The sequence below is a fragment of the Synchiropus splendidus genome, chromosome 2, assembly GCF_027744825.2.
Source record: "Synchiropus splendidus isolate RoL2022-P1 chromosome 2, RoL_Sspl_1.0, whole genome shotgun sequence".
In the NCBI taxonomy this organism is placed as follows: domain Eukaryota; kingdom Metazoa; phylum Chordata; class Actinopteri; order Syngnathiformes; family Callionymidae; genus Synchiropus; species Synchiropus splendidus.
The window spans coordinates 28,245,273-28,262,145 of record NC_071335.1 but is presented as its reverse complement, the minus strand read 5'-3'; the positions used below and the strand labels follow the sequence as shown (position 1 = coordinate 28,262,145).

The 16,873-nt window shown below is 42.3% G+C and overlaps 1 protein-coding gene across 1 annotated transcript; it reads left to right on the top strand.

Moving 5' to 3' along the window:
• Positions 1-11: 11 nt before the first annotated feature.
• LOC128753450 (inactive phospholipase D5-like) lies at positions 12-16,736 on the top strand. The gene is made up of 10 exons (XM_053855165.1): positions 12-913; positions 8,862-8,998; positions 10,749-10,923; positions 11,062-11,170; positions 11,501-11,628; positions 13,595-13,792; positions 15,133-15,284; positions 15,346-15,511; positions 15,580-15,670; positions 16,242-16,736. Exons 1-10 carry the CDS (start codon positions 755-757, stop codon positions 16,472-16,474), a joined length of 1,548 nt encoding a protein of 515 aa, XP_053711140.1. The 5' UTR covers positions 12-754; the 3' UTR covers positions 16,475-16,736.
• Positions 16,737-16,873: the final 137 nt, after the last annotated feature.

The window sequence follows — 16,873 nt, the reverse complement described above, 5'->3', positions numbered from 1 at the left end:
GTGATGGAGGAGATGAGTGATGCCTCAGCGTGCAGCATCTTTTAAGCTCAATGCTTGGCTCGCGATTTCTAGCGGAAGCCAGGCTCAGACTGTTACACGACCTGAATACATTTGTGTCGTGACGGAACTGTGATCAGCTTTTGCAAAAATGTTTGCGTCTGTGTTAAATATATCAATGTCTGCAAGGTTAATGAAGTTATATGAAGTCGACAAAGGCGACAGACGCAGGTTGAGAGATGAAAGCCGAGACTCAGAGTTTCAATCTTACTATGAAACAATGAGTGAGAGCCTTTTTTGAAGCAAACAAATGGCGTCTCTTTCTCAGGAAACGGTTAGGGAAGTCGTAAAGACCTGAGGACAAGCCGCAGCACATTCAATAAGCAGGCGAGAGCAATTGAGTTTAATATCATTCAGAGCACATGTCCGATACTCTCCTCACAACTTTCAATCTGATTTGTCTCTCTTACTTCCTGCTGCTGTCAGTCCAGTGCTGCATTCCCATTTAGAATGCTCGCCCCTCCCAACCCTCGTCCCAAGAAGAAATGCATTCCCTGGTAGACGCTCAGACACTTTCAATAAAACTGTGGGGAAGCGCTGGGAGTGCTCCGGCCGCAGGCAGGCTGGGCACCGAGTTTCCAGCTTGCTGATTCAGCTGTGAACAAGAAAAGACAGGGGCAGCCTCTGTTTGTGCGTGTGTGGGTCTAAGCGTGTGAGCATCAGACTGTCCCTGCAGACGCTCCAGCGCTGGTCATCAATGGAACTGTCAAATGATCCCAGGCTGAGAGTGCAAGAGGAGGCTCCCCCTGCGCCGCTGACCCACCCTTCCCAAGCCAAGAGCAGCAGTCACAACGCTGCCCAGCAGCAGCGCTACTCTGCGTCCGTCTTTCTCCGGCAGAAAGACAAGCTTGAGCAGGTGAGAGCAATGCCAACTCTTCGAACTTGAATGCAACATTAGGAAGTATTTATGAAGGTATTTATGAACGTCTAAAAATTGGATTTTTGGAGGGCGTGGCACATTGGGCTACCAAAAGTCTACACCATGTGTGGGCTATAGATTTTTAATGCCAAGAGGCGCGTTTTCTCTCTTTTAGAAGTTGTTTATCATGATGTGCCATGAAAACAGGAGAATGATGTAGGCCATAGTTTTCTGTAGTTAAGGTTTTTGGCGCTACAAAAATAAACGTGTACTCAAAGAGTGAACACTTGTGTGAAATGTGCAATGGCAATAGTGATAATTACATTTTTTAATGCATATTGTGAGTCAACAAACCAACCTACACTGCCTTTAATTGGGGCTGGAACTTGAGTTAATTCAGATTATTTAATGAAAGACAAAAGATTATTTTTCATTGCACTAATTCCTGATGCATTAGACAATGTGATGTCTTACCCAAAACACCCACGATGGTGGAGACTGAATGAGACTGCACTGGTGTGTATTTTAAGCTAAAAAAAATTTCATTCTGATATCCAACATTAGATTTGTTAAGTTTAAAATCTATTATTAATTGGATCACTGTTGAATAGGAGAAGAATTTTAACATATTCCATTAAAAAAATAATACATTAATGTGAATTAAAACTGAGAAATAAGTATGTGAACATAATGCAAATGCACAATATGGATGGAGACTGTCCCAGCTACTTCGGGCCAGGGAGAGCGAGTACCTTGGACAGCTCACTCAACATGCTTACAGTCCAACATTGGAAACTAGAGCCACCAATTCACCTCAGAGAAGAATTTGGGTTTAAGTCTATCCTCAGAAATCTGTGTGCAGCAAAAAAAAGCATGTCATATAAAGCCTTCTGTGTGTCTGGCTCCTGGTTGTTGATCTGTCTTTTAACATTGTGACGAAATGAAGCCTTTATATTCATTCCCTGATAGATTTTGGGTGGTTAGTGGATTAGCTGTCAATTGACAATGAAATGAAAGTATTTCAAGGGTTCACAAGTTGTCACAGGTCCAAGTCGGAGGCGGTTATTACTTAAGATAAGTGGACTTTTGGCTGGACGTCAGACTTGTTTCCAGTGGGAGTTAGTCTCAGCCAAGGTGAGCCGTGTCACAAATCCTGCACAGAGGATGTTTAATTGCTTCAGTGCTCACTGAACTGGAGCGGATGTGCGAGGCTCCTCCTCTGGGTGAAGACCATGCTTTCTCTACATGTGCATTAATGCTGAGAAAACAAAATCTGACCAAAGACATTCTGGCATCAGAGGATTTCCAATGCACCAGTGGACAGGAAGTTGGCCATGTTATTGATTCAGGAACAAGGGAAGCAGTCGAGGTTCAAGGGTCTTTGAACTCTGCTCTTTCTTTTTCCAAACACCCTGACTGTGCTCATGATCTGTGGGTCGTGACACAACAGGGTCAATAACACAGTCATGTACTGGTGACTGGAAATATGTCTGCATATTTCCTAAAATTAGACCCTCAATCTTCAAGTCGAACTATCTCTATAAACAATTCAAGTGGCCACATTGAGGCAGTTTTTGCTAGTTTCTAAACTAAGACAGGGCATATTGAGGATCTCCCCAGAGTTCTGCCTGCACAATGACATTGTGTAGTGCTGCTACACAAACACCGTAAGACAACACAAAACATTAAACAGCATCGATTTGCTGCAGGTTGTTTCCATAATTCATATCATAACAAAGACCAGTGTTCCATTGCATCCTGTCTGTGGCTGGAGGTCTGCGCCAGCGTCCGCCCCTGGCCTGCCATCATGACACCAGCAGCATCATTCAGATTAAATAGCCTTCCACGCTAAGTGAATGCAGTCGCTTGCTCTCATTAGGGTTTGTTTTCAGCCGATCAATGGCTCGGTCTGATCCTGCGACAAATCTGGGTCGCTTGGTTGTGGGTGTGTAAACACACTACTCTTCATTTGAGCAGAGTTTTGAATGATGGAGAGGAGGTGGAGTGGGAGGGGGGGGGGGGATATGATGGATGTGTGCCAGCAGGTAAACAGATCAATGTGGGTTAGGATGGAGACTTGTGGTGGGGAAATGCCCAAAGACAATGAGCTCTATTATGGTCCAAAGACACAAGAAAATAGGTGTCATTACTAGTGGTGGAAAGTAAAGAGATAAATTTCGCTGAATTCATTACAGAAAGAGATGATTCATTGATCCAAATAAAAGATAAATCTATAGATAGACATTCTTTTGCAGGCACTGCATTATGCATGATGTCATAACTAAAACGCCCAAGATGAAGGGGACTATATGAGATGGTTCTGGAGCCAAATATTTGTTTTTTTTAAATGCGATTAATCGCGATGAATTAATTGTTAACATGTAATGAATCTATCATTTTTGTTCGAGTTCCACCATTACTCATTACATTTAGTTTGGTGGAAATGTTCCAGTTGTAACAAAACAAGTTATTTATAAACTCCTGACAGCCGTTGTGGCACCAAGCTCAATGAAAGTCCAACAATAGAAGCTACATGTTGAGCTGAGATAATGGCATTTCTCTTGTTATTCTTTCACTCATTCATGAAGTGACACGTACAGAACAACATGACGACGGTTCTCCGTCACACAGCTATAATATGGAATCCAAAAATGTGGGAAAATATTGTCGCGCAAATGAGCAAAGTGCACAACTATATAAAGTGTTCCCTTTCTATGCTGACTCAGCGGATAATAGAGGGTTTTGTCCATCGACACAGCATCATTGCAGACTCCCTGTAGCCTTGGTTTTCCCATCACATCTTTTCTCACAAATGATACCTGGAACTTTGTCACTAAAGGAAGAGAATCAATCACTCCATGCAGGATATATTCCATCAATAATAGCAGCTCCAAAAGCTCATGGTCAGTCTCCAGTCAAACCCAATGAGCCCTGATATTTGCAGATAAATGATATTTTTGGGAAACAGTATTCATTTCCATTAATCATGTTGAACAAGATCAGCAAAAGTGTAATATCGAATACCAAATCCATATAGTTCAGCTTGAATCTGATCCTCCTCTTGGGATTTAGAACTGAATTTCCCTGACTGAGTCAAGAAAAACTAAGTAGACTCAAAATGATGCTTGTTTATCGTAGATATCGTCTTATTGAGCTCATCATTTTTTAGTGCTGAATCCGCACAAGAACACTGGGCCCTTTGGCCTCAGATCCGGCTTAAATTGGTTCACTATGACCCCGTGTGACGGACGGAACAGAAGGCCTGCTGGTGCGCAGTGAGACCTTAATGTTGGCATTATGCAGATGAATGAGCACATCGATTTGGAATCATACCTTTTGCTGGACTTTGGAGTGTTGACTGCCAGTAAGCACAATGCCTCAAAAAACATTGCAATTATTTTTCCAATTAAAGATAAGATACTTTGTTTTTCCTGTTCATTTACAGGGTCTTCAAACCGGTCCTCTCAGAGACGCAACGGGTACAGGTTTTTGATCGAACCTGTCAGGCACTTATACTGTAGTTTTAACCAAACACTTACAATATTCTGACACCTCATTCAACAATGTGTACTTGACTGTTTGGATCTAAAACCTGCACCACCCCGGCCATATAGAAAGGCCTGTACTATTATGTAAATGTCGCAGATAAGTCCAGAAGTGATGGATAAAAATGTAAAATGCTTGTCACATTCATACTTTCAAACCACTCCTGACAGTTCTAAACTTCCGAATCAATGAAATTACAAGTCCCTCGACCAAAGTATTAGCCACGCTGCTCCATAATGCATCACTACTTGGCTGCTAACTATCACAGTTATGACAGCTGTTCTCCAGGTGGTTGACAAAAATAGACTTTTGTTTGTCACCCCGTGATTTATCAAACCCCAGAAGTAGGTTCAGGAACACTCCAACCACCTGGGACTTGACACAGGCCGCTCTCCCAATCTCTCTTTCTCCACTTGACTTTGATCCCAGCCAGGGCGATCGGGGAAGGACGGCCACAGCAGGTTGTTTAGTGCCATGACTTTGTCCTATTCTCTCCCACTGTCTCCTGCATATTTAACACTCTGACAGCTGTTGTTGTTAGAGCTAACCTCAATAGAAGCTTATTACTTGTCTAAATTGCATTAAGGTGATTCAGATGAGATGTGTTCAGGTCCAAATATCATCATCAAGTCAACTCTGTATTTAAAGTCTGTCTGGCTTGTAGTTTATTACGTCTCCTCTCCCCGTCCCTCTGCTCCTATATTCACACACAGGACTCATAAACAGAGCAGCAGCTTGCCTGCAGTCAGCAGCATCTGTTGTTTTCTGCATTGTGACAGTAGTGCAGCAGTCTTTGAAGAAAGTTGCTTTGATTTACTACTTAAATGGTCACAGAGGACAACATAGAAATTTGGCCCTCCGAGAGTAAAACAAGGATGTATCAGACGGTGATGTCAGAGCGTCACGTAGCAGGTGAGGCAGGTTCCTGAACATGGACCAGAGCCTTATTACTGGGTTCATTACATACTGTTGGGTTTTGTGACAAATGGCAACCCACCAGTCATGGAAGGTCCCCAGGAGCACCAGTGAACTTTAAGGGTTTCACACTGCAGACTCTGTCTCGAGGCAAAGCTCTTTCGGCTCTGAAGTCCGAGATGTCAACACAAGCGAGTCGGGTTTTGGCCACGGATTTCACCCCAGCTGGAGAGCTGCACATTGTCTCGGGAAACTCTCCAAGGGGGATGAGCTTCTCGCCTCAGGCGACTCGCCGCTAGATGCCGGAAACTACATGTACAGCGCGACTCCACACAAACATGATAAATGCTGGGCAGTAAATGAATAATGCTGCGCTCTACAGTAACTGTTTTCACTGCTGTGATCGCGCAGCTGCACAGCTGTCTGCATGAGACGCTGATTTTCTTCAAGTTACTGAAGTTGACCAGACTATTCATTGATCCTTTATGACATCTGGATCTGTACTTCACTGACCAGAACTTTTTCATGTTTAGTTTTGGCTGTCAAACACCACATTCAGTTATAGCCGTGGCGGAGGTCCGTCATCAGTTCATGTCTGAGGTGACGACGATTCGTAGTGCTAAGATGTGACAAAGAAATAAGGTGGTCAAGCCAATGGTGGTAAATAGATTTTTGCCCGGCAGGAACACCGTTTGAGGCACAGAGCTGCGAGGCCTCACAGCAGGGGGCGAATCGGACTCAGACCCACCTGAGACAGAACCGGATAAAAAAACATCTGTCTCCTCCATTAAAGGTAAACACCGAGTTACCAAGGAGAAACAGTGGTCAAACACTATTTCGTCAGAGCCCTTCCTATTGGTCAGCCAGTCTTTGCCCCGCCTCCACCCTCCTCAACTGCGGATCAGACATTAAAGACATGTATCTGATAAACCTGATTTCATGATCGTAACATGCTCTGCTAGTTTTTGATGCAGTTTTCAACCGTGTCTGTGACTCTTGTGGCCACATTTTGCCCCCCAGGCCTTCAGTTTGATACAGGTGTTTTTGCACTTTTACAGTGAGTCGACAAAAATGTCTGTTAACAGGGAATTACTGATTTAACTCAACAATATCTGAGATTTAAATGCCTGTTTCCAAATAGCAACTTTAACATTTGTCGTTGATGATGATGTTGATGATCGCTCTGTCCTGCCTGTCCTGTCGAAGTAGTTGTGGTCTTAAGTTATCTCAGATGAAGGAAGACAGCAAAGGAAATGGTAGGAGGGGGTGGAGGCGATGCTTTGTATTGGTTACTAGAGCAGGAGGGCTGGTCTTTCTCCACCTCCTCTCCTGTCCCAGTGTGTGGAAACACACACACAGTCTGGAGCCAGAGGAGAACACGTGAGGATGCTGGGGGAGGCAGTGTGTGTGAAGCGCTTGCAGGATGACAGAACTGACCAACGGATGAAGATGTGGCAAGTCAGCATTTTGGTAGAAGTTTGAAGGCGAGCTGCTCTTATGGCTGGACCGACCACTCAGGAGCCTGTAAAGGTGACATTTAAAACCATGTTTCATTACACTGTAGTTCATGTCTGTGTCTTTACTTTGACAAATGCAGGATTTGGACAGAAAAAAAATGTGTCGCTGGTATGGATCTGGAAATGAAAACTATGATTGTTATTGAATTATAATGGCTCCTCTGTGAAAATATTGCAATACTGAATGACCATACTCTATCTGTTAAGGTACAGAGATTTGAAACAGTGACCTTTTTCAAGTTTTGATCTTGCTGAGGAGGCTGCTTGTTCATCATTGGAAAAAATGGCATCACTTTTGGAACCTGGTTGACAGCAAAATATTCTCCCTCTTGATGGAATGGTAACCATTCTTTGCTCTTCTATTGCTGTGCCGAGAGTTCTGCAGGACAAGGGCTTCTCTATCATAGACATTTAAAATCCCTGTGCTCCTCAAGGGGCTCAGGAGGGTGATCAGTGTATTGTTTTTAAATCCCCCCTTAGATCAGCGTGTGGAAATGACCGAAGGGGGTTCTTTCCAGTAGGAATACTGTGCTGTCAATGCTGAGGGGCTTCAAAATATACCAGGGCTTGAAGTTGAGTTGAGAGTATACAAGTTAATTTGAGATTAGGTGACACTTTATTGACCCTCTTGTGAGGAAATCAGTCATCCAAGACAGAGCAGAAGGATGGATACCAAGGACGGATCTCGAGATGGAAGTGTAAGTTACTACAGCGCAGACACTCAAGCAATTTGAGTTGCCACACTGTTGTAGAGTCTTCCACAGATACCATCAGAGACCCTTCAGAGATCGCACTCCTCAAGAGGTCACCGTGTTGCTTTGGTTTGGATGGTATCTTCAGGGCAGTCCAACCTCAGTCCTCAGCAGCAGATCCTCTATTCCAATTGAAATAGAATCTGTTTGCTGGTTCAGACCTCTTTTTTCACATGTGCAGTGATGTGGCTGCTTCCTCATCGGTGGAGATAAATCTTCATGACGTATTATGTTCTACATCACGAGACCATGTTTTCTCCTGGGCGTCACCACGGCCGTGGTTCTTGCATGTGGCAGATGTAATGAAGATTTAAAGGCCACGGTGGCCAGCAGGGGAGCACTTGGTGTATCCGCCTGGCACCAGCCTTTTTAGCCTCATTACCTGGGACACACTTTTGAGCCGGAAAAGTGATTACCACACATTTCCCCCGTTGTGTACCGCTGGATATTCCATTTTTATGTGCGTTGCAGGAATATAGCCTTGAGTTTCTTTACGTAACAAGCTGGTTTTGCCCGCACGACTCACTTGACGTCTTGTTTGCAAAAGAATGCTGCGTTGACGGCTCTTTAAGACGAAGGAAGAGAGGAAACAAGACGGTGTGAACTGTGAGAGTAAGCAGAAGAGAAGTGCATATCTGCACTTTTATAACGTCAAATTTGAGCCTCCTGCGGCCAGACAATAAGGATGCTGCATAATAACTGCATTTTTTTTTGGATGTATACTCACAATGTCTGCGTTCATATTGCTTGACATGCAGGAGACAGTTGCCTCAAACACTCGGGCACAGAGGTCATAAAATCACGCTCAGCTGGGATTCACTTAAATATCAATGCCAGTGGTTTGCAGGCAGACACAGCCTTCCAATCTGACTTGCAGTCGAGCTCCAAGGCGCATCAATTTGTCGTCAGCCAGGGCAAGTTTCAGGTTGATTCCAGCACTTTGGTATAAATCGTGGAAGCGTTGGACTCGGGATTTCCTCAGCAGCCGATCGAAGAGAAACTGCTGTCGAGAGAAAACTGTTGTCGCATTGATCAGACACCCAAACCTGCCTTCGATTCTATCGAGCCAGGACATTAACATTTCATTATTTTCCATTTTGAACAAGCCCACTGTCAACGTAGCTCCTCCGTAGCGCCGCAGAGGAGCTGCCCTCCACAGCGACCGTACAATAAAATCACATTATTTACGTTTGCCTTTTTGTGTGCCACTTTCAGACTCAGCAGAAATGCATTGCTATTTTCGCTCTGGTCTGCTGCTTTGCGATCCTGGTGGCGCTGACCTGCTCATCGGTGAATATCTGGGGGAGCGATGAGGACGGCATCACCGAGGAAAACTGCAGCAGGGACTGCCAGTGAGTGGGGTGAAAGTTTCACATGAAATTCAACTTTTACTACCTCTGCCGAGCAGGGCTTGTGGTCTGTGTGGAACAGAGGTTTACCTTTTGCAGCTGTTCGGGAATACCATCTGAATCCACTCATCTTTTCAAGGATTCATCACCCTGTAGAAAGAGAGCTGTAGTACTTTCTTCTTTGCTCCTACTCAGTGTGCTGGGCGCTACAGGTTGCTACTGCCTCCTACTGTCCCATTGAGCTCAGTGCTATCAATGAGTTTCCAACTGCAAAATAGATGAAGAATCATATAAACAATAAACATATTACAATGGGTGAAAAAAAACATTGAAACACAGAAACAACTGAGCTTTTTACTGTGACCAAAAGCTACTTGCAGACTCTATTCTTAAACTCCTACTTAGCTCAAGGTGTAACAGTCTGCTCTTGTCCCACGATGCGCTGTAGTCTGCTCTTGTCCACCACCTCCAGGGACAAGAGCAGACTGCAGCGCATCGTACGTTCTGCTGAGAAGGTGATCGGTTGCAGCCTGCCACCTCTTCAGGACCTGTATATCTCCAGGACCCAGAGACGTGCAGGTTGGATCAGAGCAGACCCTTCTCACCCTGGACATGGACTGTTTGTTCCTCTTCCCTCTGGCAGGAGGCTACGGTCCATCCAGACCAGAACCTCCTGTCACAGGAACAGCTTCTTCCCCTCGGCCGTCAGACTGTTGAATTCGTGAACAGCTTTGTTGTTATTTTATTTTATTTATTTATTTTTATTTTACTTTAATTTATTTTATTATTTATTTACTTTTTGACTGCACGTTATTCCAAAACACTTTCCCAGTTAGTGGGCTCCCCACTGACCATGGCAATAAATTTGATTCTGAGATATGTACTGTTATTTATCTCCATCTCATTGTGGTCATATTGGGCCAGAACAATGGTGGCCAAGATTTGCCTGGGTTTTCTCTTGGTTCTCTGACTCCCTCCCACTGTCCAAATCAAGATACTAAAAAGTAAATAAAATACAATAGTTAATAAAATAAATATAATAAATACACCTTTTGTGTAAAGTACTAATTTATGAAATCAAGCTGAATTTGTACACAAGTTAAACTCCTATATAAGTGCTGAATGGATGCAAGTAATTCAGTTTATACCAACTATTTCTGTCATAGGTCAGAGTCTGAGCTAGGGCCAAAAGACGGGGTACAGTCTGGACACACAGGGAAGCTATTGTCAAGCTATATGTTAAGTGTTTGCCTGCTTGTATCTGTCTGTAGGGAAAATATTTCATTAAAGTTAAGAAGACATTTCAACCGAATCTTCAGAAAATGTTGACAATGGAGCATGGAATCAGGGGTGGAACTGGCAGCCTCATTGATATATCCAGAATACACCTCGGACCACTACGATCCACTTGGAACGCAATAAATTCAACTCAGTGAAAGAGTCCAGATATGTGGCACAACAATGTAGTCGAGATTTTAAACCCATCCACACGAGTCAGGAGAAAATGTTCTTTTGCCTGGCTGTTGAAGATTTCAGTCATCATTGTCTTGTCTTTGGAAAGTAAGTTGGGGGTGTTTTGGATGCCACTCGAGCAAAAGGTTGTGTTTGGTTTCTGTGATGTGTGAGTGAGTTCTGTAGCACAACTGCCGACAATGTATTGTCGACATCAATGATATTTTGACATGCTAAATGATATCGATGAATATGAGGACATTGGATGCAGTTCACAGATTTCAAAATGTGCTTCTTTTAGGGGCGTAGTTGTGGAGAATGTGCCTGAAGAGCTTTCTCTGCTGGTGAATAGGAACCATGTCCCTCTGATGGCAGGCTTCCACATGCTGCTGGATCAAGCCAGGTACTCCGTTGAGGTGGTCTCACCCGTCTGGAACTTAAATTCCTGGGACCAGATGTCCAGCGCTGCCAAGCAGGTACAGACTCAAGCAGGGGACCTTAATTCCACTTTAAAGAAAATTCAATTACTCCCTCGTGAAGATTATGTGGCCTGTTAATTAGCTGAGACGAGGAAATGTGAGGAGAACATCCTCAAAGAACATCTTGTTTCTCAGGGTCAGAGCTTGTTCCAGCGTCTGCTCGGCCTCAAATCTCGAGGGGTGCGGCTTAAGATCACCAGCGGTTTGACAAACTCGGCTGAACTGAAGACCTTGGCTGCACACAGTGAGTGATTGACGCCGTTCTGTTGTACTCACCCAATGTATTCAGGCAGCGAAGCTTGGAAACATGAAGATTTACCTCTGCAGACAGCAACTCTGTCAAACATGCTTCCCTGCCTGCTCTGACAAGTTTATTCATTTTCAGCCATGATTCATTTATGTGTGCCAAAAGCTTTATTTTTTTACTCCTTCTCCCCCTCTGCCTTAAACTTGACTCAAACCCGAGACAGTCTCTACATCCACCACCTGCCTGGCTCGCACCATTATCACTCCATTCAATGCCAACTGGCCCCTGTCCACAACTGTTGTATAAACTTCAGTCCTTCTTCCTCAGATGCAGAGGTTCATTTTGTTAATATGACCGCGTTCACCAGAGGAGGACTACACTCTTCATTTTGGGTCGTCGATCGGACGCACATTTACGTCGGCAGCGCAGATATGGACTGGAGGTCATTCTCTAAGGCAACAGCAGAGCGCAGGAGAAGGGATGAATGAGTCAGGCTGAGAGCGTCCTGCAGCGCTGACCTCAAAACAGCATGTGTGAGTGAAGGTGAGGCTGAAGGTTGTGGAGGTCGAGGGGGGGACTTGAATTTAACACTCCCTAAAACAAGACTTATATGCCTCCAATGTCAAAACAATTCAGAGAATTTATGAGTTTTGGTTTTAGATTTTTATTTTTGCATACCTTCATACATCCAAAAGGAGTGTGTGCGACCGCACTCCTGCTTTCCTTCAACAGAAATACTGACCAGAGAGGCAAAATATATGAGCTTGTCGACATGGTTTGATTCATATCCTCACCCAAACAAAAAGTGTTGCTGCCCTACTAAAACTTCTGCAGTTTCATCCTCCTCCTCCGGTTTGGCTGCAGCTTCAGAAGTATTCGGAACAACACGCCGGATCAAAGTCTTTAATCAAACAGGGCCATTAATGTGATTTATTTATTACAACAACACAGGTATAAATCTGCATGCGCGCACAGAATATGCAAGTTCCAGGGCTTCCTGTCCTAAATCAGGTTTTTTTTACTTACGATGCAGCTTCTTTAAGCAGGTTATCGTGTATATCGGGGTGGTGTTGTTAGGACTCCTCTGGTGCGAATGGAAAGCCTCCATTGTGATCACCAAGTGACATTTGGCTTCTCTTGTCCACTAGAAGCACATTGGACAGACATGCCCCTCACCTCCTGCTGTCCGCTTTTATTTTGAAAGCCTACCTCAGTCATGTCAGTCAGCCTGCATCTCTGTCTCCTCCAGTTCCCACCTGTATCCCTTTTATCTGTCTCCCTTTGATCTGAGTCAGAAATGTATTGTTCCTGTGAAGTTAAGATCACCCCATGTGCCTTTCTACTCTGGTTGTGTTCTCTTTTTTTGTCTATGAATCCAGTTGGTTGCTTCATTTTTGGTGGCTTTTTGCAAGGATATTTTGTTGTTTGTAGTTTGCATTTCTCTGGACTATTATTTTTTTCTTTGTTTGTAATAACTTGACAGATTTTACAAAATGGTTTACCCTGTTATGTGGTGTACTCTGCTTCTTCAGTTCTCTATGACTGCATAACAAAGAATGAAGCCTGTTTTAGTGTTACCAACATGCATGTACAGCAGACCAAGCAGACAAGGTGCATCGCGGGGGCCATATGCAGCCCTTTGCCTGTGTTTTTGCGGCCCTCATGAGGTCAGACTAAAACTATACAACTGATAAGTAGTCATTTTTTCATTATTTTTTTTGTCTTGTTTCCTATCTTAGCATTACTATTTCAACAGTGATTATAACATGTTCAGGACTGACATTTCTTTCCATCTGCCATTTCAGTGAGTATTTTTTTGGTCCTCAAAATGAATTGAAAATATATTTTGAAATTCATTTCCTTTTAATATTATAGTTTTATTATTATTTATATTCAATATCCTTCCTTCCATTGAATCTTTAGTGGTTCATTTCATCCTGGTTACTGGAGAGTGTTTTCCGTCAAGTTTCTCAGTCGGCCCCTCACAACAGTTTATAATGTGGCCCTTTAGGAAATTTAGCTGCCCACCTCTGTAGTACAGTTACAACCCCAATCGAGGAGTCAAGGGTCAGTTGCCTAGACAATCAAATCTATTCACCCCTGACCCAGTCGATCAAGTTTGAGAGCCCTGATCTAGAAGAACTTGCGCGAAAAACATTCTACAAACAGCACATGGCATCCTTCTTAAAAGGTTGTGGTGACATACGCCTTTTAAGATGTAAACCCTGGTGGAACATTACGCCCGAATATTCTCAAGACCAATCTGTTTGATCCTGCAAACATGCTGAAAGTACTTCTGAAATTGCTGAATTGTAACACTGCTTAAACGTTTTGTTCATCTTCTACCTCACATTCAGTTCAAGAATCTTTTGTTTTTGTTATATTGACTCACCTCTGTTTTTTTTTTCTTCTGTGGAACAGAGAAAAGAATTGGGTGTGATGATGTTCAACTGCAGCTGCCTGGCCCTGGACCTCCACCGCATCTTCTCCTTTTACTGGCAGCTGCATGAACGGGACTACATCCCCAACATCTGGTCGAAGAGAGTCACCGCCCTCTACGGAGCGCACAACAGCCTGGAGCTGCAAATCAATGACGCAGAGGCCTCGGCTTATGTATCTGTGAGTCAGTCCCTTGATCCCTACCACAATTTAGTCCTTAAAAATGGGTTATGATCGTCACGAATATGAAGAAAAATGGACTAGCTTGCTTGTGAATTCATTACCCAATATGGAGGCAATTAATCATGTCGATATCTTGCTGAGTAGCTAGTTGAGTGGAAAGGACTCTATATCCATTTTCTCACCCTCCAGGCGCTGTGCACGCCTCAGCCATTCATCATGCTGCGTAAACTCATGATGCTCTGTACTGGTGCTTCAAACCTCCTGCAATAAAATGTGAACACATGTTGATCGCTGACGTCATTCACTAAACTTGTAAGTCCTCGAACCATTGGCATTCAGAATGCAGTTTTGGGGATTTTTTTTTCCTGATTTAGCAGAAATCTTTGGAATTATTTTCACCGATTAAGTAAATATTTATTACATTTCAGACACAGCACTTTAATGTTACGTCCCATTGTTTCATCTCTGTAAGTGTTAAATCCAAGTCTACATTTATTTTTTAATTTTAATTTTTTATTTATTTTTTTATTTTTATTTTTTATTTTTTATTTTTTATTTTTTATTTTTTATTTTTTATTTTTTATTTTTTATTTTTTAATGCGCCCCTTTCCTCCAAGTGGAGATTTAGATGCCCCCTTCTTTCCTCCACTTTAGTTTTAGATTTAGATTTAGATTTAAATGTAACATTTACATTTAGATTTAACATTTAGATTTAACATTTAGATTTAACATTTAGATTTAGATTTAGATTTAAATGTAACATGTAGATTTAAATTTAAAATTTAGATTTAGCTTTAACATTTACATTTAGATTTAAATGTAACATTTAGATTTAGATTTAGATTTAGATTTAACATTTACATTTAGATTTAAATGTAACGTTTAGATTTAGATTTAAATGTAACATTTACATTTAAATTTAAAATTTAGATTTTGATTTAACATTTAGATTTAGATTTAAATGTAACATTTACACTTAAATGTAACATTTAGATTTAAATTTAAAATTTTGATTTTGATTTTGATTTTGATTTTGATTTTGATTTTGATTGAACATTTAGATTGAACATTTAGATTTAGTATCTAACACTTAACATTAAAGTGTAGTGTCTCAATTGTAACAAATGTTTGCTATATCTGTGAAAATATCACCTCAGATTTATGCTAAATCTGGAAACAAAAACGGCTGTCTTCATTTCTACATTTGGCGTCCAGAGAAATGTAACAGACAGACAGACAGTGATGGAGGTTGGAAATATATGCAGGAAAAAAGCGGACCAAAAGCAGATGTTGTGATGGAAGAAGGAAACAATGGTCACGAGTTCATGTTTCTGCAGACCTCTCCTGAGCTCTTCTGTGCCAAAGATCGAACAAGAGACGTCGATGCCATCTACGATGTCATTCAGAGAGCCAACACATTCGTCTACATATCTGTGACCGACTACCTCCCTCTCCTGAGCCAGCGTTCCAGAGGAAACCTCGTCACCAGGTGCAGACTCGGGCGACACCCTTATTATGAAAGCGCTCATTGACTGGTGAACTTTTTTTAGGTACTGGTCACCCCTCGATGAGGCGATCAGGGAGGCAGTGGTTCTGAGAGGGGTCAGAGTTCGGCTGCTGATAAGCTTCTGGGAGAAAACTCACCCCCTCACCTTCAACTTCGTGGCCTCGCTCAAGTCTCTATGCATGCATCTGCAGAACTGTTCGGTGGAGGTGGTAGGTGACCCAACCATTCAGTCGTCACTTGGTGGTGACCTCGGTGACCCCACTTTATACATCCTCAGAGATTCTTCTGGCACAAGGAGCAGACTGAGGACGACCATTACAGCCCCAACCACAACAAATACGTGGTGACCGACAACGCTCTGTATGTTGGTAAGTGTGTCAAGCTGTACAATAAAGTTATACAATAACACTGCTGCGGAAGCGCCATATGGTGAATAACATGCGTCATGCAGTAATACAAACTGGCCACTAGATGGCAGAAAGGTCCAGCATTTGCTGTGCATTTCAGCACTCACTTCATTCTTGTAAATAAAATAGCTCTTAAAATGTTTCTTTAGACATCAACGTTTAAGTTCAACCAATTTGAAATACAATATGTTTTATTAGTTTTAGGAAACAATTTAGGTCATTCTCATCCGCAAACGTGTCTTCATAAACAAGGTAATGTGACCAAATAGGTATGAAGAATCCAAAATAATTTGTGGATTGGTGAGTCCTTTCTATTGAGAATCCCTCCAGTTTATGGAGCAGATTCTCATTCGCAGATATGCGAGCTCCAAGGTCAACTAATAAACTGCACTAACAATATGTTGAGAAAGATGAATGTCTCCGAAGTGACCTATATATTAAAGGGCTCTAATGTGTCCTCAATATAGGACGTTATTCTGAAATGAACTGATCACAGCAACTTTTCAAAACTGAGTTCATATGTTTCTCACAGGGAACCACGACTGGGTTGGGAGCAACTTTGCCGTCAACGCAGGAGTTGGACTCGTAATCAAGATGGAAAACCATTTCAGAGCTCAGCTCCGAGAACAAGTCAAAGCTGCTTTCGAAAGAGACTGGTTATCCAGATATGCGAAGAGTTTACACAGTGGAAAAGAGCTGCACGACAAACATCAAACTTCGAAACTCGATATGGGCCCCGATGAAGAAAAGTGGAACGACCTTTAACCTCTATAAGCACAGATTGTATATCTTTTATATCTTACAGCCTTATGAGTCTATGAATATGCAAGATTTGCACAATATTAGAATGTATTTATACACTGTAGCACTACATGGATGTTTTGCCTGATGGTTAGCTAATATATAACAGTTAATCTGAAATATATGTACGCATGATCTTATACAAGCACGTTGACTGAAGACAGGCCAATGGAAATTATACCGTGACAATTTGACTTGAACTCGGTTTTATGTTCATATAGTTGATAGCATCTATTTTAGTAGCAATATTTAATTTATTTATTTTTTTGCTGTTTGTTTTGTTTTTACTTCCGAGTCATTTTTCCAGCAATAAAATCAATTATTTTTTTCAACTCATTAAAGTGTATTTTCTGAACTTTAATA